Source organism: Argiope bruennichi, chromosome 8 (genome assembly GCF_947563725.1).
Source record: "Argiope bruennichi chromosome 8, qqArgBrue1.1, whole genome shotgun sequence".
In the NCBI taxonomy this organism is placed as follows: domain Eukaryota; kingdom Metazoa; phylum Arthropoda; class Arachnida; order Araneae; family Araneidae; genus Argiope; species Argiope bruennichi.
In genome coordinates, this window is record NC_079158.1 from 43,175,226 (window position 1) to 43,202,449 (window position 27,224).

The 27,224-nt window shown below is 28.6% G+C and overlaps 1 protein-coding gene across 4 annotated transcripts in view; it reads right to left on the reverse strand.

Annotated features, from left to right (window-relative positions):
* The window catches only part of LOC129981100 (uncharacterized), a 577,941-nt gene that overhangs the window by 411,303 nt on the left and 139,414 nt on the right, over positions 1 to 27,224 (reverse strand). The window contains exon 1 of one of the 4 annotated variants that reach the window (XM_056091773.1): positions 17,362 to 17,494. The exons of 2 other annotated variants lie outside the window; for them this stretch is intronic. Coding sequence is in view for 1 of the 2 variants with exons in the window: in XM_056091771.1 (XP_055947746.1) it covers positions 3,084 to 3,104 (21 nt within the window). In the remaining variant the exon portion in view is untranslated. Of the gene's footprint in view, positions 1 to 3,083; positions 3,120 to 17,361; positions 17,495 to 27,224 lie in introns of those variants that run through there. One more of the 4 variants, XM_056091771.1, reaches the window with a different exon arrangement.

The window sequence follows — 27,224 nt, forward strand, 5'->3', positions numbered from 1 at the left end:
GTCATCACTTTGAATAAATGGTACTCAAAAAGCTATCCATGCATAAAAGTAGCACTTGGAAAAGTAATCAAATAGATCTCATGTATCATTAGATTAAATGATTCAACCTCAAGGCGAGAACTTTGGGGTTAAGATGAAAGCTATAGATTTGAAGCCACATTGCAAGAACTTTTTGAGATTTCCTGCTTTATAACTTTTCTTTCTCTTCCATTGTATTAAATTGTTTAATAATAGGAATGTTTATTTATCATATTAGATCAATATAAAAGTGAAATTAAAAGTTATTATATTGTACGCTAAATCAGAATTGTTTTTGAAACAAACTTTCTTGTTTTCTTCTTCTAAGTAGATATACATCTTCATGTATTATTTTTAAAGTCTTTTTCTTTTTTAAATTTAATGCGGAATTCAGATTGAAATATTTTTTGCACAAAAAAGTACAGTAACTAAACTGGATATGTTATAGTGTTTTTTAAAAAATGTCATCATTTCCGACCAAAACACATCGCATAATGTTACTGAGCATTAACCAATTAAATGCGTTCAATGTATATATAGATAAATAAAAAAAAAAATTGGCACGTGATGTGCAATTTTTTATTTAATAAAAATAAAAAAATTGCATATCGACCGCGCCAAAATGAAAATTTTACTATGATTTACTATGAAATGATGCAATGATTTGTACTCCGTCCAATATACATATGCGTCATTGTTTGATTTTAAAAAGGGAGACTTTAGGATAATAAAAAATAAATTCCGCCATCAACTGATTAAGTGCTTGATTTTAGATTTAGATAGATGTCTGCGTTTTTATCAGTTTATCAAAATAAAAATGACTTAAAATTTCTGATTTTTTTAAAGAAATAAAAATGTATCTGCTTTTAAAATGAGGTGAATATGTTAAAATTGAAATGTTCGTATATTATTTTCAGAAGAACTTTATGCGTTTATTCATTTAAATTATTTGCATAGAATATGGAAAATAGCTTTATACTTAATTTATTGAAAAGCATCAAACAAAATTATCAATATAAAATAGAGTAAATTATATTTTTATATTAATGGAAAACAAAACTAAAAATTCCCTTATTGAGTTATGAATATCATCCAAAACAGTTGTCAGAATTTGATTCTAACGACTAAATAAGATATCCATACTTTATTTCTATAAATAAAAACACCTGGTACAAAATTTAACAAATATATTAACTTTTAGTGTAAAGATCACATAAAAAAACTGCCCTCGTCTTTCTAGCAACGGTTTTGCATTATCTTGATCACATATAAACATGTTATAATGTGATAAATAGGTTCATATTAATAATAACCAATCATTATTAATAATGGCCCGTCATAGTAATTAAGAAGAAATTAATAAAAACTACCGAATAGTTTAAGCAAAGAGTATTAAAACTGAGATTTAAAATCACAGACACTTTTTTAAAACAGAATCATGTGATTGTGGTAATCATGTGATTACCATAAATTTATGTTGTTACTTTTCAACAAATCTCAGCATGGTTCTTGAAGACAGCACATTTATTGGACATAGAAAACGAAAAGAAAAGAACACAGGTATTGACAATTACGCACACAGCATCATGTTAAACAGTTCGCAGGGGGATAGCGCCGGAACGAAGCAGAAACGTAATCACACAGATATTCCTACGCAAGAAAAATAGTCCGCTCGCTTCATCCCAACAATTTATTTACTTAAAATAAATACAATTTTATTGTATCGAACACATTACAATGATAAAAAATAAAAATCTCAAAGAAAAAATAACACATTTGTTAATAATGATACACACAAAGAGGGAAGAATGTAATAAAATAAATATTTTTACTGATTCTAAAAATAAAAACACAATTTTCAGGGTTAATACTGCTACGTTTCTGCCAATGCTGCTTTTGCGATCAGCTAATTAATTTTAATTAAATCTTTTATGTATAAACTCAATACTCCTGATTCTTTCAACAGAGCAAAAGTTTCCCTAATGGAATTAGGTTTCATGACATTAAAAAATGTCTAAGTAATCTATTTCAAATTGCTTCTTGTTGTTTGGGGTACTGTAATTTCGTCTTCTGATTCTGATATAAATTGCCCTGGCAATTAACACAATTTTATCTTTCACGCTTTCAACAACTGAAGAAAATCAGGCGGTTAAGTATTAAATGAAACAATCAAAATGGATTGAATTTTAATGCAACAATAAAATCTATAATTGAAGCGCATGCAAAAATATTTTTCAAAAATTTTCAAAATTCAGGAAAAAATTCTACGGCAATTATATTGATGCCATTAAAAGGATAGTATTTAAATTGTAAAACAGCATGAAATTTAAATTTGTGCAATAATATTCTTGGAAGTTATAACGGAAATATTTATATTTTCGCCGAATTTTTAATTAGTGTTGTCGCTTTGAAGTGTGTATTATTCCTGTTTAATACAGATGTTTGTCAAATTTGTTAGTTTTGTGTTAAACAGTTTATCCAACAGAAAACGCCGACACATTCGATATCCACACTCTTTAAAAGAATAGATAAAAAACAAACGAAAATGTATTCATTTTATATGGGAAAAAGGAAAGTGACTAAATTTTTTCTTCGACTCGAAACTTTCTAAATATATCTTGAATGGAACTGCAAATATTAAACTAGAATAGTAAGCAGAAAATTCGGTCTATTCATGTAAACTAAAGACATCTAGTTAATTTACCTTTATTTTAATAATAATAAAACTCGGCGTTTAATAATATTTAAAACAATTTAGAAACGGAAATGGAATTATCGACTAAAACATTAGAATTACATTCAAGCATAGTATAAAACCCCCCAACTACTTCTTAATTATACTTTTAAATTTATACAAAAAAAATTTTGATACTATTTATTTATATAAAAATGATAAATCATTTTCTGCATTAATAAGACATATTTATTAATGTAGAAATATCTGAAATATTTTAAAAATCTCTATGGTACGGTAAAACATAAAATACTCAAAAGCCTCACTAAGAGAGAAAATATTAATAACTTCGATTGTGGATTTCGCACAACAATTAAATTTAATAACTTACCTCAACTAAACAACAGAACATGCTTCAAATTTGCAAGTCAATACCGTTAACTAACAGCGCTCTCTCAATCCACATAACTGCTCTAACTGATAGATACACATCAAAACTCCTTAGCGTTTTCCATACGTATGCTATAAAAACGTCTTTATCAACCAGAAGACACCTAGCGGTTTGATCCAAATGCAGCAGAAACAGTACGCGCATTCAGTAGCAGAACATAAATTGAATGGACAGAAATACAACACATTAATTCATTCCCAATGATCGCCGATAATCGGCAAAAGTAAATGCAGTAAGTGTTTTAGGACTTCCTGATTTCAGCATTTCCTCAGAAATAGTTGCTCTTTTGCTAGTAATTTAATAAAAAAAGTAAAAGGCATACAAGAGCATGATTGTCAAAATAGCATTTTTTGATAAGTTATTGATGAATGGTAAAGGCTTGTTAATGGAAATTCCTGTTTACTTCAGAAGCGATTTTTCACAAGATAAAAATGAACTTGATATACATGGATATATTTTATTTATAACAGAATCCTCATTATATCGACAAATGTTGATTCATTTTAATCGAAATTAACGATACAAAAACAAAATAAACAGCAAGCTATATTGCTAACTATTATATTAAATTATCAGTCATTATATGGGCTGTTAATTATGACATTAGTTACAAGTACATTTACAAATGAATTATGGCATTTGTTACAAGTACAGTTATAAGTTAACTATGACATTAGTTACAAGTATAGCTACAAGTTAATTATGATATTATTTAAAAGTACAGTTACTAGTTAATATGGCATTATTTACAAGTACAATTACAAGTTAATTATGACATTAATTACAAATACATTTATTTTAAATTTAATATCTCATCAACTAAGTTATCTGCCTGATTTGCAATTTGAAACGCAGCAGATAAATCGGTTTTCAAGACATAATAGTGAATTCATGGTCACAAGATACAAATCAACTTCCCTAATTTAATTTTGGAATATATTGTTCATACTGCAGATGAAAAAAAGGACGTGATAACAAAGGGCAACATAAATTAGTATGCAATCAGACTTTATATGGCAGTCAATTTGTGTTCACATGATAATGGCAACTGTGCCTCTCGAATTCCATTTTCGAATATAAAGCTCATGGCACAGAAGAAAAGTAGAATGTGTCAGTAGAGTGAATCATAAATAACGATTTTTCAGAATTTAAATGAGAGTCAGATCATATTCTCATGATGAGCATCAAATGGGCCACTTAAAAAATTTAATTTTGGAAAAACATGCTGTTCATGTTACAGAAGAAAAATAAGACATGATACCACAATGCAATATAATATAGTGATCAGATCAGACGTTACATGAGAACCGATTCGTGTTCACATGATACGGGCAACCGTGCCTACTGAATTCCATTTTCGAATGTAAAGCTCATGCCGTAGAAGAAAAATAGAACGTCTCATTTGAGCACATAAAATAATGGGTACTCAGAATTTACAAGACAGTTCAGATTCATATGATGGACATCAATTTAACCAGCATCAATTTATTTTAATTTATGGATGGAGTATGCTGTTCAAGCTCCAGAAGAAAAACAGAACGTGATACCATTGGGCAACATAAATTAGTGCCGCGGTCAGACTTTACATCGCAGTCGGTTTGTATTCACATAATATTGGCAACTGTGTCTTTTGAATTCCATTTTCGAATGCAAAGTTCATGTAACAGAAGAAGAGTAGAATGTGTCATTACAGTACATCATGAAATAACTGGATGTTAGAATTTATAAGATAGTCAGTTTATGTTCACATGATGGACATCAAATGGACAATGCCAACAATTTAATTTTGGAACATCTGCTCATGTTGCAGAAGAAAAACAGGACGTGATGCCATAAGGCAGCATAAATTAGTGCTGCAATCAGACTTTACATGACAGTCAATTTGTGTTCACATGATAATGGCAACTGTGCCTCTCGAATTCCATTTTCGAATATAAAGCTCATGGTACAAAAGAAAAGTAGAATGTGTCAGTAGAGTGCATCATAAAATAACAGACTTTCAGAATTTACATGATAGTCAGTTCACATTCACATTATGGGCATCAAATGGACCATCATCAATTTAATTTGGAACATGCTGTTCATGTTACAGAAGAAAAATAGGGATGACATCACAACGCAACACAAAATAGCATAGTCGGATGTTACATGGCAGACTGTTCGTACTCACATGATGATGTCAATTGTGTCTCCCAAATTTCATTTTCGAATGCAAAGTTTGTGTTGTAGAAGAAAAATAGGATGTGGTATCAGACAGCACATAAAATAATATGCTGTCAACATTACATGACAGTCAGTTCAAGCTCACATGATGGGCATCAAGTGACTATCATCAATTTAATGCTGGGATGCAAAAGAAAAATAGGACATGACAGCACAGAGCAATAAAACATAGCATGACAGTCTTTTCGTGCTCAAATGATGTTAAATGCTGTCTGTTGAATTTTATTTTAGAATACAAAGCTCACTTTTAAGAAGGAGTAACAGACATGAAGTCACAGCAAAGAGTAAAATAATTTGCAATTAGACGTCACAACATGATGATGTTTGACATATGACTGCGGCAGCACGTGACTAACATAATCCCATAAACATTGCCCCACATTTGTCTGCAAAACTTCTGTTCCCATAAGAGATGATGTTCAAACAAATGTAAGAAGAACGTCATGTTAGAAACCATGGTATCCGACATGGGGACATCTTAACAATCAATCTTTAAACAAATGAGACATAACCGTGGCAGTCAAAACATTGCTTGTGCAATCTCTCTCTCTCTCTCTCTCTCACACACACACACACACACACACACACACACACACAAGCATGCGCACACAAACACATGCATACACGTCTGACATCTTAGAAGTCCCAGTCTGCAAATCCTAGATACAATTTTAATGAATTTATCTATAAATGAAAGCAATCAAAACTAAGACATCAACAGAATAACTCTTAGTAATGGCTCCGTTTATTGCTAAAACTTTTAATATTATAAAAAATCTGTGAAGTATGGCTGGATAATGGATTTTAAGAGATCGATTAATTGTATTACAAGAATTTATTAATAACAAGTTTAGAACACATGAAAAGTAAAAAAAGCTCGATAGTTGTATTGATTAAAATTAAATGCTGTCGAATATCATTGCAAGTGAATTTCTACTCAGTGAGTAAGTTCATGTGGAGCCTTAGAAGAAACTACCTTGATTATGACTTGATACCATTAAGCATGATAAGCTAAGAATAGCGATAGTTAAATGAGAAAAACTTACATTTATAAATTTTATATTGTTATATTTATAAACTTTAAAACAATCGTAGTATATTTATAAACTTTACACGAATTTTAAGATGATCCAATAAAATATGTTACGAGACAATCAATAAAAAATAACTAGTAAAGCAACCAATCAGGATTATTGAAATAATGATGTTAAATGATGCAATGCCTGATTTACTCTAACAAAAATCTAACTATTGCTCGGTTAACCAAGCAAAATAGACAACAAATGAGATGGAAACGTTTTATCAGCATAATCACGTTCCAAAAAATAAATTAACTATTGCACAACGCTGTTCATACATTATTCCATGCATGATTAATTTAGATGATAATACCACGAGAAAGGTGTATAACATAATAGTTAGGTATTTATCAGTAACATTTTCAACAAGAACTTTAATCATTCATTAAGAACATTAATAAAATATTTAAACACGCCATCTCAAATCACCCATTTTGAGATATATATGTTTTTGCGAAGAAGCAAAAAAGTCTAACGTAACATTTTTCTGAAGTTAATTATTGCATTCTAAATTTTCAACTGTAACACTAATGTAAGTTTCAAGTGTAAAACTAATTGTAATTTTTTTCATAAGTCAAAATAGTAATCAACTTCAAATTTAATACATTTCAATGTAATTTACAAGTCCGAAATCTCTATTAAAAAAATGGTAAATTCCAGTTGCATAACAACTTCCAATTTTAGCTTTGCCTTGACTCATTTATTATTTGGAACAAGAAATTAAAATTACATAATTCAGATAAGGATTCTTGGCGACATCTGGATAAGAGTTGCTTGTTTTAAACTATGCCAAAACTTCAAAATTTTACCAACAAAATGAAGAATACTGCAGCAAAATTCTCTGAACATCTAATTAATGAAACAATGCCTATATTATTTACAGTTATAGATACTTAACCAACTATCTAGGACACTTCATTAACACTCTTAACATAGTAAGAATGTAATGTACTTTCGTTCTGCCAGTAATCTTTCAGCAATGAGTTTCGGCCCATCACTAATCCATCAGCAAAGGCTTTACACACGCAATTTATTACAAAATAAAAGTCGCCAGGCTGTCTAGAACATGGCCTCGGTGTCAGATAGCGTAGGACATAAAAGGACATTCGAATTAAAACTGTCGACAGAAATCCGCAAAAAGAAAGCAAGTAAAACATTCCGTTTAGAAATCCTGTCCACACCATTGTTGATTGATTTCATAATTCTCAAAAATGACTCCAGTGCATCGCAGGCATTCTACGAAGTGCATTGTGGCTTTGCGGGTCAGTAAATTAACAGAATAACGACGGTATTTGGTAAAGAAAATAACAAAATAACCACTGTTATTTTGTAAAAAAAATTATGAACCTCGATACTTCGAAGAAATTAAATAGCTCAGTTCGTAGCTCATTGCGGATTCTAAGAAAATCAATCACACAGAAAGGTTAAATATATGAAAATTTGATAAGGTATCTGATGATACTTTTTTCAGAGAATCAAAACTATCGTTTACAACGGACAACAAAAAAAAAGATCAAATATTGTTAATGTAGGAATTCCTTTTTTTGTGGTTAAATTATGACAAATTTCTTGTTATTAATTAATATTAGTAAAGCCAGAGGGTTTATTTTAAGTGTTTTGCTTATTTTCTTGTTTCGTCCCTTTTTTTTGCAGATACACAAAAAAAAGGATTTTCCAATAACGATTTTTTTTCTACATGAATTTTTTTTGAGAATTTTAATTCTAAAAATGTGAAAAAATAAAAATAAATAATGCTTTAAATTTTAAAATATTTACATTTAAGTGACCTTCAAGCTAATTCCATAATTTTCTTTAAAAAAATCCTTATTAATTTTAATTAATTTATTATTAATTTTAACAATCGTCTTTTGAACTTTTTGCTTGCATCCAGAAATTTTAAGGTCTTACTTAAAAAAAGAAATAAAAAAAAAAGAATTTGCTTGAATAAGCAAATGAAATACTAAACATTATTTAAAAAATATTTTTAAATAACGCTGCAGTCATTATTTAAAATTGAGATTTTTTTCACGAAAAAGGAGATAATAAAGACTAGAAATATAAAAAGGACTTTTTGGACTATCTTGTTAGTACAGTTTGTAGTAATAACAGTTTGTATTGACCCAAGTTTTCATTGTTCAGATTTTCAAATGCCACAGCAAATTGTGCCAGCTGCAATTCAATAAATTGATTAAATATATTGAATTCATTAAATTTTATTTTATTTCTACTTTAAATTAAGTAGAAATTTCTATAAAGAAACAGGACAAAATGTATTCAAAAGAACAAAAAAGAATATTTTGATGGAGGAATAAAGTATCTATTAAGCGGTTAAGAAAATTAATAACTTGCGCAGCATTTATAATTATCTTAAGTATCCAGATACTGGACATACATTTATTAATAAACTAACTTAGATTTCCAATGTAATGCAATGTATTTAAATGAATCAAAGAAAGAAAGAAATGATACATAATCAGAAAATTTGAAAGATATCTTTACTGATAACCTAGAATTCTTCTCAGAAGATTATCTGGATTATTCCGAACCATAAGGAGGTTAGTTCAATCCTGTTTGCAGTTAAATGAATTTTGCCTGCAATACCAAACATCCCAATTATCCGGTACAGTCCCGATCTCAGCCTCTTCGTCCCGGCTTTATAGCGATTTTGAATAAAATGATCCGAATTGTCAAATTCTGTTTGCAGTTAAGTGAATTTTGTCCATAATAAAGTGACCAAACATCCCAAATATCCGGTACAGTCCCGATCTCAGCCTCTTCGTCCCGGCTTTATAGCGATTTTGAATAAAATGATCCGAATTGTCAAATTCTGTTTGCAGTTAAGTGAATTTTGTCCATAATAAAGTGATCAGACATCCCAAATATCCGGTACAGTCCCGATCTCAGCCTCTTCGTCCCGGCTTTATAGCGATTTTGAATAAAATGATCCGAATTGTCAAATTTTGTTTGCAGTTAAGTGAATTTTGTCCATAATAAAGTGACCAAACATCCCAAATATCCGGTACAGTCCCGATCTCAGCCTCTTCGTCCCGGCTTTATAGCGATTTTGAATAAAATGATCCGAATTGTCAAATTCTGTTTGCAGTTAAGTGAATTTTGTCCATAATAAAGTGACCAAACATCCCAAATATCCGGTACAGTCCCGATCTCAGCCTCTTCGTCCCGGCTTTATAGCGATTTTGAATAAAATGATCCGAATTGTCAAATTCTGTTTGCAGTTAAGTGAATTTTGTCCATAATAAAGTGACCAAACATCCCAAATATCCGGTACAGTCCCGATCTCAGCCTCTTCGTCCCGCCTTTATAGCGATTTTGAATAAAATGATACGAATTGTCAAATTCTGTTTGCAGTTAAGTGAATTTTGTTCGTAATAAAGTGATCAGACATCCCAATTATACGGTACAGTCTCGATCTCAGCCTCTTCGTCCCGGCTTTATAGCGATTTTGAATAAAATGATCCGAATTGTCAAATTCTGTTTGCAGTTAAGTGAATTTTGTCCATAATAAAGTGACCAAACATCCCAAATATCCGGTACAGTCCCGATCTCAGCCTCTTCGTCCCGCCTTTATAGCGATTTTGAATAAAATGATACGAATTGTCAAATTCTGTTTGCAGTTAAGTGAATTTTGTTCGTAATAAAGTGATCAGACATCCCAATTATACGGTACAGTCTCGATCTCAGCCTCTTCGTCCCGCCTTTATAGCGATTTTGAATAAAATGATCCGAATTGTCAAATTCTGTTTGCAGTTAAGTGAATTTTGTCCGTAATAAAGTGACCAAACATTCCAATTATCCGGTACAGCCCCGATCTCAGCCTCTTCGTCCCGCCTTTATAGCGATTTTGAATAAAATGATCCGAATTGTCAAATTCTGTTTGCAGTTAAGTGAATTTTGTTCGTAATAAAGTGATCAGACATCCCAATTATCCGGTACAGTCCCGATCTCAGCCTCTTCGTCCCGCCTTTATAGCGATTTTGAATAAAATGATACGAATTGTCAAATTCTGTTTGCAGTTAAGTGAATTTTGTTCGTAATAAAGTGATCAGACATCCCAATTATACGGTACAGTCTCGATCTCAGCCTCTTCGTCCCGCCTTTATTGTGAATTTGAATATTATATATATATATATATATATATATATATATATATCCCAAATAGCCCCTTTATTTCTATTCTAAGTTTACAGACCCTATTAATTTTTTAAAATACCATTTTAATTTGATTTTTTAAAAATTAGCTTCAGAGCAATTATCTTTCCTGATTTTTACTTGGCGTAGAATGCAATAATTTCTTTTTAGTGAATAATCCCAGCTCCACGTCTCACGATTGCTTTGTATTTTATTAGATAGTGTAAGTAGGCTTGTCCATCATTTTTGTCAATGATAAAAAACATACCAGAGTAGTCGACAGAGACCTTGTTTTTAAGTTAATACTCCGAAATGCCTCCTTGCTTCAATATCTAAGACATCCTTGCTTGAAATTCAAAAAATCTATTTTTTTCTGCGAATGAACATTAATCAAAGAGTTATAGTTCCTGCTCCTCAGCAGAATATTAATCAAATGCAATCGTTAATGACCTATCTTTAAAATCACGATTCCACTTACAAATCCAGATAATCATTTAAAAATTAATTGCTCAGTTATTGCACACTGTCTATAGTCAATTCTTTATTAATTTATACCGCTACTAGAAAGGGCTATGAATTTTAATATGACCTTCCCAAAGTAACCCACATATTTACCTTCAATGTGTTTGTGTTGAATTTCATTATTTCCTCAAACACATCCCACGCAGAAGACATAATCCAGAGATGGGCGCGGGGAATTGTAGTAAATTCGAAAAGACATGTTTAACACAACTTTTATTACGTTGTAATTTCGCAGACACGACCTACGCGGACAGCAGAAAGTCACGAGGATTTGCTAAGTAATTCAGTGCTGAAAATCTAGTCTTTTAGTGTGTCAACGAGAACTTGTACACAGTTTTCTACGGTTGGATGGACTGTCACATCGGATTTCGGGAAACAAGTTCTGGAAATGTAGCACCTTCTCACGCTGTCTATACAAGCACGTATGGCCTAGTCCTTGTGAATTAGCTCAAAATGAGATGTGGCTCGGGTTATTATGTTTACATGTAAAGCGTTGAAGTGGAAACTACTTTTTTTTCCTCTTTCTCTTATAATGTGGATAAAAAAGTTGTCCATTCTTTTTTGGGCTTGGGAAGAATTTTTCGTTGAAGGTTGTTGTTTGGAAGTTCGAAGGAAATTGATAAAAAATTAATTTTTTTAAGACGAATTAAAATGTAAACATTTTTATCTGATCTATACTTAAATGAATTGAAACAATTGTTCATTATAAAATATTCGTTCGTTAAATATTTTATGAAGGAAATATGCATTAATCTTAGCTGAAATTCGTATTTCCTAATTGCAAAAAATACTATAAAATTTAATAATTTTGATTCTATTATACTCTTTTAACAGAAGGACTTTATAGCCTCAACGTAACTTTTTTTTCAATGAGTTTAAAAAAATCACTTATATTACAATTTGATTTATTTTAGAATTTGATACTGTAATCATGCAACAGCCTGCTACGTATAGAAATATAATGTAACATAAAGAGATTCATAAATTTAAAAGTACTATGAATGTTTGTTTTCATAAATTTCACCAAAAACGGCATACTATTGCAACTTCCAATCAAAAATGATTAAGCAAATATTATTTTTTTTTACATTTAGTTTCTTTCATAGAGAAGAAAAATTAAGAATACAATTCTGAAATACCTTAAAATAATACGGGCAAAAATTTTTTACATTAATCTCCAAAAAATATTCTATTATATACTTCGCATATATATTTTCACATGCATTTTTCTAAGCTTACGTTAACAAACCACTCTAGGTTTTCGCAAAAAAATTACTGGTATTACTTTTTAGTTTAGTTATATTAACATCCCATTTTAAAGAATAACACCCTCTCTCTATACTTCCACATCACACCAGTGGGAAGACGTTAGGTCCGACGGATTTAACTGCAATAAACCCCCTTACATGACGGCTCTTCGGTGCAATGGGGTTTCGAACCTGAAACTCTCCGGTTCCGAAGCCGAGACATTACCACCAACTCACCGAGGCTCTACTGGTATTACTATTAATTTATTTCTGAATCTGATATTGTGAATGGATTCACTTGCTAAGAATAGGAAATTTAATGTAACGGAAAGCGACAAATAAATTAACGACTCTAAATTAGCTGTTTCGACTAGCCTTCAATACAAAAGATTTATAGCTATCCATATATGACCACAGCTTTTCTTAAGAGCGTTGTAATAATTTAAATATTTCATTTTCTCTCTGAAAAAGCAGGAAGTCTTTAACTATTTTTAGACCCGTTTAAGAAACAATTAAAATATTTTGAATTCTTATGCACGACTCTGACCTGAACACCATGCATTAACAGAAAAGTTTCATAGTAAATTCCGAAAGTCCAACACTAAGTTAAACTCTTTATTAATAGATTATCCAAAAAAAAAAAAAAAAACAGTTTTTTTTCTAGCAGGTGTCTTCTAGTTCCTGATACTTTAGATATCCTGCAGCAAAACACGCAGAAATATATCTTCAGGTGAAAGAAATCTGCTGAAGTAACCACCTCTTCTCCACCACATCAATGGTGCCTTTACTTGAATATCAATTACCTCAAATTCATTGTCTCAAAAAAAGGGCGAGGTTCTTATTGTATTACCATCCCAGATCATTGATTCCAAACAAGAAGTTAGATAATAAACACCTCATCTAATACTGGCGTAATGAAGAACAGTTGTTGTTTATAAGACCTCGGGCTATCGTAAACGATTCTTTTTTTTTTACAAAAAAAAAAAAAAAAAATGCTCGAACTGACCCTTAAAAAGTCATTAGACAAAGATGAGATCTCTGGGGTAGCTCTGTTTTAGATATTTACTTACTAAAAGAAATCGCTGAATTTACATGTTGGTAATTAAGGAATACTCGAACGTATATCGATTCAGTTAGCTCGTTCAATAATATGGAAGAAATGGCCATTTAGTTAACGACTGAGTTTTGACCAGAATACTAAGTAGTAGAGATAGCTAAATCGTAGGGCCACGTAGCACTTTGGGTGTTGTTTATAGTGTTGTTAGAACTATAATCTTTTCAGCATTTGTTTCTTGCGAATCTGAATATAAAATACATTAATATTCAAAAGGTGGCCAAACTTTGCATCTTTACTTTTTTTATTGTCTGGGCAAAGATTGATTATTTTTTTCATCTGGTGAAAGTCGGAATTGTAATCTATTTCGAATCGCTCCATTCCGTGTTTAATTTTTTTCAAATAGTTTGCGAGTCTTATGAACTTACTGAGTGACGCTTTTCAATTAAAATTTAAATATAAAATGAATCATTTCAAAAAATTAATGAAAAATTATTTGCATTTTCATATTTGATTATTATAAGTCTATATATTTAAATTAAGTGCAAATCAAAAGAACCAGACCTTCAGCCCAGCCACTATTTCGCTTTTCACTAGGTAGTTAGGTAGATTCCTGTAGGAAAACTACCTATTATAATGGTTCTCACGACAAGACTTCGGGAACATTCTTGATTTCTTCATTTTACACCACCATTTTCTAGAGGAATCACAAAATAAAGTGCTGACACAGCTAATAGGTTTAACAATTGGACCGATTTTGTTTATTTCTCTTATCAATCAATTTTGCTGCTTTGCCTGTATAGTTTTAAATAAGAATATTTTATCTTTATAGTGAAAATATAATTTAAAATAATACTTTCAATTAGTAGGATAAAATAAAATTTACACAAGGTGGTTGACACTACTAAATTAAAACTGTTAATATGTTAAGATAAAAACTAGTCGCCAAGAGCACTGAAACCGGCCATTTTCGTACAAATAAGAACAACAAAATTCGAGCCATTCTCATAAGTTTAGTATGGAACTGCTGAAATTTTATAAACAAGTACTAAAAAGGTAAAGAAATATTCTTCAACAAAATTTGATTAAAGTTTTTAATTATTAATACCAAGAAAAATGCGCATTAGCATCCGATTTCGGAAAAATGGCGTGAAATTAATTGAATCCTCGTAAGATGCTGGGAATACTTTAACGGTTTTCAAGACTTTTTTAACTTCTTAAAAATGCCAATCATCAACAACATTTCTACTTTTCAGAACCTCAAATCCAATATTTACTACATATTCAAAAGATACATTTCAATTTGGTTTTGAAAAATAATAATGTAATCTCTAATTTATTATTATTCCACAGATTGAAATGATACATTTCAGTTTGGCTTCACAATAATGCATCTGAAATTTATTATTATTTGAATTATCAAATATTTAAACAATTAATTTTAATTCAGTTTCAAAAAGTTATGTATTTCTATTTTATTATTATTCAAATCTAATTTATACCATAGATTCAAATGATACATTCAATTTTATTTTGAAAAAAAAATCAATGCATTTCAAATTTATTATTCAAATCCAACTTTTATCACAGTTTCATAATGCACATTTCAATTTGAATCCGATAATATAATAATGCAGTTCAAATTTATTATCATTCAAATCCAACTTTTACTAGAGTTGTAAATGATTCATTTTCATTTGATTCCGAAAAATAATAACGCATTTCAAATTTATTATCATTTAAAATCCACACTTTTGTCACAGTTTCAAATGATACATTTCAATTTGATTCCGAAAAATAATAATGCATTTAAAATTCAACTTTTACCATAGTTTCAAATGATGTATTTCCATTTGATACCGAAAAACAATAATGCGCCTCGAATTTATTATTAGTAAGACATGGTTCTGCATAATTTTCAAGTCAATAATGCGAAGCCAAAGTTACTCATTAGGAGCATTCCGTCAAGCGATGAGCACGCATTGCACGAATGACCTCTTCTTAGTAGTCCATGAAATTTAAACACATTGAAGAAAAAATACAAATGAAAGTAGAATAAGAGGTTATATTCAATGAAACGAAGATTTCATTTCACTTATCGCAAGGATTTTGTTGCAGTTAAGACTTAGCTAAAATTCACATCAGGATGAAAACATTCATTTTTTATTAAGGACATATTAATTATTTAATTATTTGTTACGAAACTTTCATTAAAACCTAGATTATACAATTTTTTGCAAACTAAATATGAAATGATTATAAAATAATAAACATTTATAGTAAAAGTTGAAATTATCACATATCAAATCAACTGTTGAAAGTTATGTAGAATAATTATCATATGTGGGAAAATAAAAAATATAGATATATATATTTAATATTAACCCTTTGCAGTCGGATGCTGCCTCTCACTCACCATTCAAGATGGTTCATCATTTTGAAGTTTTATTGATTTCTTTTTCAGTTTTGATTGTTAAAATCGCCTACAGAATGGTAAAATAATGCACATTAATTTTTCAAAGAAATTCAACATTTATGAATATTTATTTTACAGAGGAATAAACAAACCTTTGTATTAGGTGAATAATTGTGCATTGAATTACTTTTCCGAATGCCAAGGGTTAACACTTATTGGGTACCAAACGCGCCCATAAAAAACATTATTTTTAAAAAATGTATATAATATTTTCTGTTCAAAATCTTTTACTTAAAATAATATAATTCAACATTTACATAAAGTCATCTTATTACCTGCAGTTTTATTTTTAATGTAAAAGTTTTTTTATATACAAAAACACAAACCACAAAGTGTTTCTCTCATCTGCAAATCTATTACTACATAAAGCAAAGTTCTCATTATGTTATTAATATATTTTTTAAAAGAATAATACAAAATTTCGATATATACCTGGAATGGCAATTTAAATAAGTTTTTACTGCGAGGAATATGACGAAAACTATTATCAAAAATAAATTTCAATGTCTATCGAGTGTTAAAAGGAAAGTAATAAATTTTTAAATCAATTTTTGAGTAACACAAAACCTCAAAATATTTTGAAATTAACGAAATACTTTTGAATATCACTAAGATAAAATAAATCTTATTAAAAAAGGTTCCTTATCATATTTTAGAAATTTTAAATTCAGTTTACTAAACAAATCTTGGTCATGACTATTTTTAAATTAATAATATATCGATTATTTAATTAATTGACATAAAGCCTTCTCTAAAATCTTTCTAATACTCCAAAGTATTTTTTGATCAAAATTGATGAAAATCTCTTGAATAATTTAGATTTTCTTAAGGAGAAAAAGAGAGTCATTTTATAAAAAGGATTTGAATTGAATTGACATTTCTGAAGAAATAAGACTGTAATAGCACGTTGATTTTAAAAAGTTTGATAAAAAAGATAATTTTACTTTTGTTACAATAAATAAGAATACATAGACATTAAATCTAACAAAAAAAAAAGATTTCTAACAATACTAGAGTCACTGCTGACTATTTCTACTAATTTCTACTTACTATTTACTATAATACTACTTGCATAATTCATGAAGTTTCTTTGTATTATTTCATAATGGTATTGTTTGATTTTAAAGGATTATATTTCATAAAATGTTAATTGAAAATCATAACGGAAGCCAGACAATACATTTTTTGAAAAAAAAATAACAATCAATAAAACTTTTTTTGTTTAAATGCAACAATTATTCATTGTAAAATAATTTTAAAAAAAAGTTAAAATCTTCAAACAATTTAATAAAATCGTTTTTTAAAAGCGAAGATTAATCTATTGTTATAATCACATGAAAATAACGACAATCCAGTTCTAAAAGTGTGCCACACATTCACAAAAAGCAGCAGATTAGCACTTAAAAGACATTTGCATATTTAATAAAAGCCTTCAGACAGACAGACAGTCTAAAAAGAACCTAATTACCTTTTATCTAACTCATCCGCCGCCATACAATTCAAGGGCCATTACGTCCATTTAATTGGTAACACAGTTCCTAACAGTCCATCAATGCACACTTTCACACGAACCAAAAACAAACCTTCATTAAAAACTCAAAACAGCCTTATCTGGAATATTTTACTTCTTTTGTGTCTTCGTTCGTTCATCATCTTCCAGACTCATCAAACCCATCTACAAAACACCACATAAGAGTTCTTTTCTTCGAGTCTTGCCGACTTTGCATTTGTCCCTTTCAAATCTAATTACCGCCTACAGAGAAAAGCGCTGCTGAAGATGCCATTCACATGAGACATTGTTCCATTTCGACCTCATTCATCATGCAACACTTTCATTACCATTTTCGCCATTTTGGCGCAGAGGATGCGCTCGTTCATTTTCGGGTCGGGAGTGCTAATACACCTTTCAAAAAGTAAGTTACACCCAATAAAAGTGAGCACTCATCCCGACGAAAGGGTGCAAGTTCAAGGATAATTATGAAGGTTTCCTTGCACGATGGGCAAGAAGGGTCTGTGGTTGTTGAAAGACGGATTTTGCTTCTTTGTCTGGGGCTAGATTATGTAATAGACAGTGGCGAATTTAGATATTTTACAGCCTAGGTAGAGCAAATTATAAGTATACCTTGTGAGGTGGATTAAGACGAGCTATGACCCCAGGCAGCGTACATCATTGTCCATTAAGAACCTTTTTCAATATAATGGCAGTTTAGCTTCTCATTTCAACATATCTTTAACTTAATCAGTGTGTCAATTTTATTTTTAGTTAATATTTTATGAAATTGTATATATATATACATATTTTCATTTATTATAATGAAGAAGTCTTTGGTTGTTGAAAGAAGGATTTTGCTTCTTTGCCTGGGATAAAATTATGTAATAGATAGTGGCGGATTTAATCATTTAACGGCCCCAGGCAGTGAGTGCACACACTATAAGGATCTCTCCTGGGGTGGATTAAGACGATATAACCTTAGGTAGTATACACCGTTAAGTTCCTCTTTCAATATACTGACAATTTAGTTTCTCCTTTCAACGTATTTTTAGCTCAATCAATGTGCCAATAATTCATTTTAGGTATTTTTTTATTTTAATATTTTATGAAAACGCATATGTTTTATTTATTATGATTTATGCCTGTTCTTGTTGCATATGGCACTTGTCACACACAAGCCCGTTGATACAATCAGCGATTTTAAGCCAAGTTTTAGTGTCTCTTGTTTCAGTTGCGCCATCTAGGGCCAAGAATACGTCTTAGCTATTCATGCGTCACAGCCCTTTTCACGGGCGGACTTCATTCATATATTTCATTCACTTATCCACAGATAGTAATTTAGACTTGAATCACAGAACAGTCACCTGTGATCCACTACCCCCAGTGGTATGACTCATACCTTCGTGGCATTAACGTTTGTACACGGTATTTTTTAAGTAGATACTCGATGCTTATAAATATTGTAACAGCAAAAATATAATGAACCTTGTAGGAAACCAGTGACCAGTTATAATTGGAAAGGTGTAAACGCTATCTAATTTTTTATAATCCATAGAATTTGTATTTTTTTTTAAAAAAAATTATTTATTTGGCAATTAGGTTCATAGAATTTGCTTAAACGTCTTCTCTGCAGCCAACATCAGTTTGTGGCCTGTACAAATCACATAATCTGTGTTTTGACAACTATGTGTAGATTGCGAATGGCAACATCATATAAAAATTATTCCTAGAATAAAAATGTTATTAGAACAATAATGTTGAAAACGAAGTGTACTCAGAACAAAAATGTTGTTAGAACAATAATACTGAAAAAGCAAAGTGTTCTTAGAATATTAATCATTAAAAAGGAAAGTGATTTTTTGTAAACTTATTCTTAAACAGAAAAAAATGGCGTTTTAACAATCACCCCCATAGCATGATAATGCAATCACTACATTCTTTTGGTGACCCGGACGTAATCAAGGCACATATTACGGAAAATACCGAGAAGTCAGAAAATCAATTAAATAGCGCTAATTCTTTGAAAACTCTAAAGGTGAGAATAAAAATTCGACCTTTCTATATTATATATATATATATATGTGTGTGTCTACCTGAAATCTGGTTTTTACAGTTAGGAGCACAATTTAAAATTAATGGTACAGCTAATGAAGATACCACGTCGTTTCACAAATGGAACCTGAATATATAGATACTATTTGAGACAAAATATCTGATAAGGCTAAAAATAAATATTAATTGCCAAAAGAGTATTTATTAAATGTCTTTAAAAAATGAAAATAATAAGCGAATCAAACGCTTATTTCACTGGCATTAAGATTGGCGACATGTAACCAGACCATTTATTGCAAAATCTAAAGTCATTGGCAGCCAGTGATATTTCTGACATGATTTTAAAAAAACATTACAGATGAGAAAATTATATTGAAACATATATTGGAGGTTAATGGTGAAAGTGGCGATTATGACTGCTAAGATTTTTTGGTATGCATTCACAAACTGAATTATGCGAGGATCATTCAAATATGAAACCTCTACAAATCATATGATCTTTATTTCGACAACTTTATGTAGACTGCGAATGACAACATTACATAAAGTTGTCAAAACAAAGATCATATGATTTGTAAAGGCCACATGTCCACTATGCATTAGTTAGTTGCATAATCTTCCAAATCAGAAATGCCGCACTGGGTATGCTGTTTTAAGTATTTGATCAATTTAGTTCCATCTTTCAATACATTTTTAATTTAATTCACAAGCTTATAATTTATTTTAAATTTTATTTTTATAACATTCTGAATACATATATGATTTTATTTCTTAATTTTTGTAAATATAATAAAAGTTTGTAAATAATAAAGAAAAGAATGACTGAAGTAAGTAATCTTAACTATTAATAAATAGAACCATAATTATTAGTAAATAGTTTAGTAATAACCATAGCCATTAGACAACAGCTTCTTACTTATAAATGAAAAAATAATTATGGTATATTTGAAGGAAATAAAAAAAAAAAAAATTCAAACGTAAATAATATTAAAAATTACTATTTTGCAGAAACTGTTGACTGGAATATAACATAAACAGTTTAATGAATATTTATTATAATATTTATTATAAATAAATAATTTACAGTATTTTTTATCTAATAATCTTTTTAATAATTTAATTTAAGCAAGCGAAATTGATATAATTTGTATCAAATTTGCATCTTTTACAAAATTGCATATTTTGCAACAAGGCTAATATCATTTTTTAATCGATCAGTGTAAGAGAACACAGACAGGTCAATTAAAATTATTAATTTAGCTATCAGAGCGAATTTTGTTCAAAATTTGTTAGAAACCTACAAAATTGGTGTAAAGACTATACTAAATTTCATCCATCTAGCTCAAGACATTTTTGAATTATCTTTGTCACAGAGAGACAGACATAATGCCAAAAAATTTATTTTTCGAAATCAGAGAGCTTTAGAACATGGGAAATTTGCCAAAATCTCGATTTTTTTTGACAATTTCAATACTTTCTCTATACTTCATATACGATAAATTAGAAAGCGATAACAAGTTAGTTAAATAGAATCTACAATAGGATTTCACTGATAGAATTAAAGGTTCCAATATAATTTTACATTTTATTAGTATATTATTTGTTTATACAAATGTATGCGAATATAGTAACTCAAAAATACAACAAATAATTCGGTTAGTTATAATAATAATAAAATTCGGTTAATAATCCTAATATCAAAATTTGAATAAAATTGGTCCAAGAAATGATGATGAAATTGCGAACTGGATTCCTTATACTATATATGGCGAAGTTAAACAGAAAATCCATCGTATGGCATGAATATACAAGAAAAATCGAGGAAAAAATTTACCAGCTAATTTAAACTTGTAGTAGTTCAGTTCAGTAATATTATGTCTCGTTTGAAAGCAACACCAGTGATTTTTCGGGATGGACCCCATAATTTTTTGAACCACATCGGATGACACAGACGGAGCCCGAGCTAGAATTCCCTGCTCCAAACTTTCGCACCATACCAAAAGGAGAATATTTGGTTCAAGGCGTCAGATTTAACGTACACCACGCCTGCATACACTACGAATCTTTAGTGGAATTGGGTTTCAAACCTGAAATTGTCTGGTTCCTAGGCCCAAATCCTACTACCAGATTACCGCGAATCAGTTTATACTTGTGTTCTTTCTTTGTTGTACAAATATTAAACATTCTTGTAAAATGATTTAAAATGAATTAAATATCGGTATTAATTCAAAGAAATTATTTTTGTAAAAAAGAAAATTATTAATTAATAAAAATTAAATTAATTCATTAAAGTATATATTTATAAAAATATATGTTTACTTCAAAAAATTCTGAAGCTGAAATTTGTCAGCAAAATATATATTACTTGTGCTCATATATTTTTAGAAAACGCTTTTTAATTCAAAAAGATTTTAAATGTATGTTTTTTTTAAAAATTTTAAAAAATACTTTTATATAAAAAAAACTTGATTCGAAACGTATTTTTTGAAGTCAAAATTTTACATATTGTGACCTAACACACAATTATAGCGCAAATGAATTAAGAATGTTAACCAGGAAATATAATATTGATAAAAGAATTTTCTTACAGATTATTTGAGATCTGTAATAAAAAAGGCAAAGTTTCTAAAAAATTATTTTAGTTTATAAAAACGTTGAAACAATTTCATTAAATAGAATAGATGGCATTCAATAAACATAGAAGAAAATTCAATTAAATGCTATTTTTTTTTTGAACACAAATTAATTAAAAATATCTGAATTGCCTGGTTCATAAGTCAGTTTCTGGTAAATTAAACTTTTAACTAGTTTTTGAGAAAGAAAAAGCCATGAAATATATTCGGCATGTTTGTTTAATACAAGTAAAATGAAAATCAATTTACATTAGAAACTACTAGAAATAAATTTACATGCTTGTCTTCAAGTAAATTAATTTCTAGTTTATTTTGAAGAAAGGAATTACCTAAAAATGCATGATCTATTTTATAAAACAACTTATGACAAATCAATTTAGCGCGTTTGGTAAAATAATCAATATCTTGTACTAAAAACTGTACTTGCGAAACCTCTTACAGTGAAGGCCAAAATATTTCATCACTACATGAATATACAAACGACAATTTAAATGTATTTTTGAAAGGAAAATAAGGAATCTATCAAAACAGAAACTTTCATCAAATAATTTATCATCGCTAGTCAAAAGGACAAAATAAAAAAAGTTACACTTTAATATTATATTAACATACTTCCATTGATATTCTGTTAATAATCAGTTAAAAAAAGTCAGAGAGAAAAGAATTAATCTGATCACTGAAAAAACAATCCTATCTGGAATTTCAGTTCAAGGCAAAGAAATTCATGGAAGACGAATGAGATTAAGGACAAATTTTTCTAATTAGTTGCATTGAAAGTGTTTAGTAACTGTAAATAAGATTAGAACATGCGATTATATTTTTTTCTAGACCTTATTTAGAGAACAAACAAATGAGAAACGGCACGAATAGCATCATTTAAACGATAACGAAAATGATGCTTATAATCATTTGGTAATTCTTTATTGGTTTAAAGAATGAAAAATTATATATGATTCGAATTAAATTTCTATAAAATTGAGTTTCAAGAATAATTTATTTTGTGCAAAACAATAATTGTTTATAATCGTTTGGTACTTTATATTGTTTTCAGAGATGAAAATTTGCATATAAATTGAGTTAAATTCGTATAAAATTGCTTTGTAGAATAATTTATTTTAATGAAAACAATAACTGTTTATAATCGTTTGGTACTTTATATTGGTTTAAAGATGAAAAGTTGGATATAAATTCAGTTAAAATCATATAAAATTGATTTTATAGAATAATTTATTTTGAGCAAAGAAATAATTGATTACTCCAAAGAATTACAAAAATTTTTGAAATTAGTTCAGTCATACAAAGCTGATATTAAAGGTGAAAAAAGATTCAATAATAAACTTATTTTTGAGCAATTGATTTTATGATAATTGTTAAAACTTCATAAATCTTCGCTTCTAATAAAATATTTTCTTTCTGTGATACAGGCGTAAGATGTGACATTTTATCTGCGATGATTTATATTGATAAGTTCATTTAAAAAAAGTTCTTACAAGATTTTAAAAAAATTATGGATAAAACTAAAACAAACATATCTCGTAAATTATATGGGATTTATTAATTTTAATTTATTAGCAATACACTTTATATTAAAAAAGATACATTTGATTTAATTTTGTAAATTTTAACTTCTAAATAATTAATTCTCTTTCCCAAACATTTTTTTATAAATAATATTTACATTTGATTACTCGAATATGTCCATTGTGTCTGAATCAGCTTGATGGAAAAATAATGAAAGTTAAAAACAATTATAATATTTTGATTCGTGCCTTCCTGTTTTTTTTAAATAAATGCTTCATTATTTTGACCTCTATTTTATTTTTAAAAATGCGGAGGTTTGTTTAACTAGAAGATGGTCTTGAAAATTGAGAAAATAGGGCCATTTAAATATAATTAATTGGTCCTTCAAGGTTAGAAAGCAATTTAATTATATATATTTGTTAATTTAAATGCGTGTCGAAATTTCCGCTTTCTGAATTATCATCATTAGTAGGAGGCGTATTATGTAATAATAATGATAAATCATCTGAGGTGGTAACTGTTTATTGTTTTATTATAAGATGATTTTATTATAGTTTTTTTCACTACTGTTCTATTTCAAAATAATAAAACTTGCTCGCAAAAATCATGGTCAATCTCATTTCTAAAATGTGTTGATTTAGGAAATTAGATTTTAATAAATTTAGAAATAATAAATTTTATCCATGTTTGTTTCAGGAATTCTAAGCTTCAATTGCTAGTTCCTTTTTTTTGTAATAGAAATAAGTGCTCAAATCATCGAAAAATTCGACCTCGACATTTTGCTGAATCTTTGCATTTTATGCGTCTCAGAATCTGATTTTTGTTAAATAAAATTATATCTGTTTAAAAATTTGTTGAAATGATAAAACACAATAGACTTTATGGATGAATTATAGTACATGATTGTTGATTTGTCTCGAATTTTAGACTGGACATGTCAAAATTTAGTTTATATATTTGCTTGTTTGACCAAGTACGTGTAAACTTTATTATTAAATACATAATAAGCAAGATAAATGAAATTTGGTATATGGTATTGAAATTATTTAGCTAGAGAGAAAAATCCAAAATACATATTCGATTCTAATCACCAAACGACGAAGTTTAATCTTCCGAATAATACTTATTTCACGATTTGAAATGAAATGAATTACTTTTATAAAACAGAATTACTTTATGCTATTATAGAATAGCACACAGAATAAAAGTTCGTCTAGTTTAAAAATATTTGAATTTGTTTGTAAACTTTGGTTTTAAATAGTTCTTTATATAATAATTTTATATATAAATCTAATATAATTTAAGATTCTCATCTCTTTTTTCAAATAAATCCTCATCTTTAGATCCACCTATAACTTAAAATATATTTAATCAAAAACATTTTTTTGACTAGGCAGCTACCTAGTCAAAAATGAATAATTGAGCAGTTGCAGGTAAGTTGATTTCAAAGATATTATCAATCTAGTTGTCATATAAATAAATTGATAAAAATTCTATGCTCTATAAAATCATTTCATGACTTTTTTAACAGTTTATCAAGAGAAATTGGCCGAGTTACTATCTGTCTCATAACATTGATTTAACAATTATAGTATTTATAAAAACTAAATGCCTACTTGAATATTATTATGCACAAGCACTAATAATGTATAATCATAAGCTATAATAAATAAATAAAAACTTTCCATTTCAGAAAATTACTAAAACGAAAAAAATTAACCTAAATAAATCATTAAACTGTTGTTAAGATAAAAATAAAAAAATAAGTTAAAGTGGAAAGGATGATCATTAGCCTTTCACCAAAATTATTAAAATTGCAATGACATAATGTATACTACTTAGGCCACAAAACACCCAAAGGCGCCTCTTTGTTTAAGGGCAAATTCATATATTACATATGTAGATCTAATGCAACTTGAAGCTGAAACAGATGCAAGTCATCATATAGCCCGGCCAAACCAAAAATTTTAGGTCAAAACGAAATATTTAAATAGCTGAAACAACAAATTGCCAGTATTTAGTTAAAAATGGTATAACTCAACATATATTAAATATTTTCATACTAAATACGTCCTAGTTTAATCTTTATGAGCCCATTTAAAAAACAATCGTTTGGAATACTATCTTTGCGAATAATTGCAGCTGCTCCCAGCTTTCTTTTTAATAAACAAATAGTCGATAAAAATAGGTCAGTGTTTTAACGCCAACGCTATTACAACGATTGACATGTCGCGTCAGTTTAGATTTTATGAGTTTTCGTAGCAGACTTAGGATATTTTACGCTGCTGACAACTTGAGACCACATCAGCCCAGCGTGGGTGGACACACGACAGAAATTATTCCAAGGAATTCATATTAGTTTCAATTGCTTAGAATAATAAAAAAAATCAGCACGAAAGTTTTATTGAGTGTTTATTTAATTAAGCGTTTTTTTGGAAATGTTATGGCGTATTTTTACGGCAACAGAATATATTATTTTGTTATATTGAATTAAAGTTTACAATTAGACACATAGAAATACTTGATTATTTATGGTTAAAATGGTTTTTATGATTTCAAATTTTTGAGAAAAGGAATATTTATTTATTGATATGAAATTAATTAAATGTATGATTATGTATTTTCAAATGATGCTGAAAATTTATTTAAAATTTATTAAATTTGTTTATGCCAATATTTCAGATTTGTACGAAGTATATGAAACATTATGTAACTTCATATTCTACAGAATGAGTATAAGAACAGAATTATTCATTTCATTTAATATGTTTGATTTTTCAAATTTACCAGTTTTTGTTTTCAGAAAATAAGTTTAAAATATTTCTGAAAAAGTTTATGTATTTATAATTTTGTAAAAAGATTACTTAACACCTGATCTAGCATCAATAAATAAAAAAACACTATGTTTATCACAAATAATTAATTAAAAAAATATTATTACAAATTATGTTTTAATTACTTCTAATCTGTCAATTGTTGCCTACTTGAATTTCAGTTGATTTTATTTCAATATTTATTCTATTATAGCATATTTTAATTGTAAAATAATACGTAATCATATTCTACATATTTTATTTTTAAATCAATTTTATATCATATAATATTTTATTTTTTGACAGTTTAAGGTTTATGTTATTATATTTTTATTTTTCATACATACTTTGAATCCTTATTTTTTAAAATAACTGTTCGTATAGAAAATGCAAAAATAAACAAAAAAAAATGAAATAAACAAACGATATTTTTACTCAAAATTAAAAAACAAAACAACGGAATTTAATTAAAAGCAGAAAATTGTAAAAAGTAAGAATTATTTAAAAAATCAAACAATAAAAACTATATATCAAAAAATTTGACTTTCGTTTAAAAACAAGCATTTCCAAATTGTTTTTCAGCCCTTAAGTTAAGTAACTGGAAAATATTATTGGGATATTTATAAATTGATATATATTCTCACGTAAATTTCATACTAGAATGGGAACAGAAATATTATTCTTTCTATAATAAAAATTTTAAATTACCTTAATGAAACACATGGAAGCTTTATGAAAAGAAATTTGGAATTATTAATTAATTTCATTTTTGTTACTTTGTATGCTAAAGAATGCACAACGATTAAATAATCAAATTTTC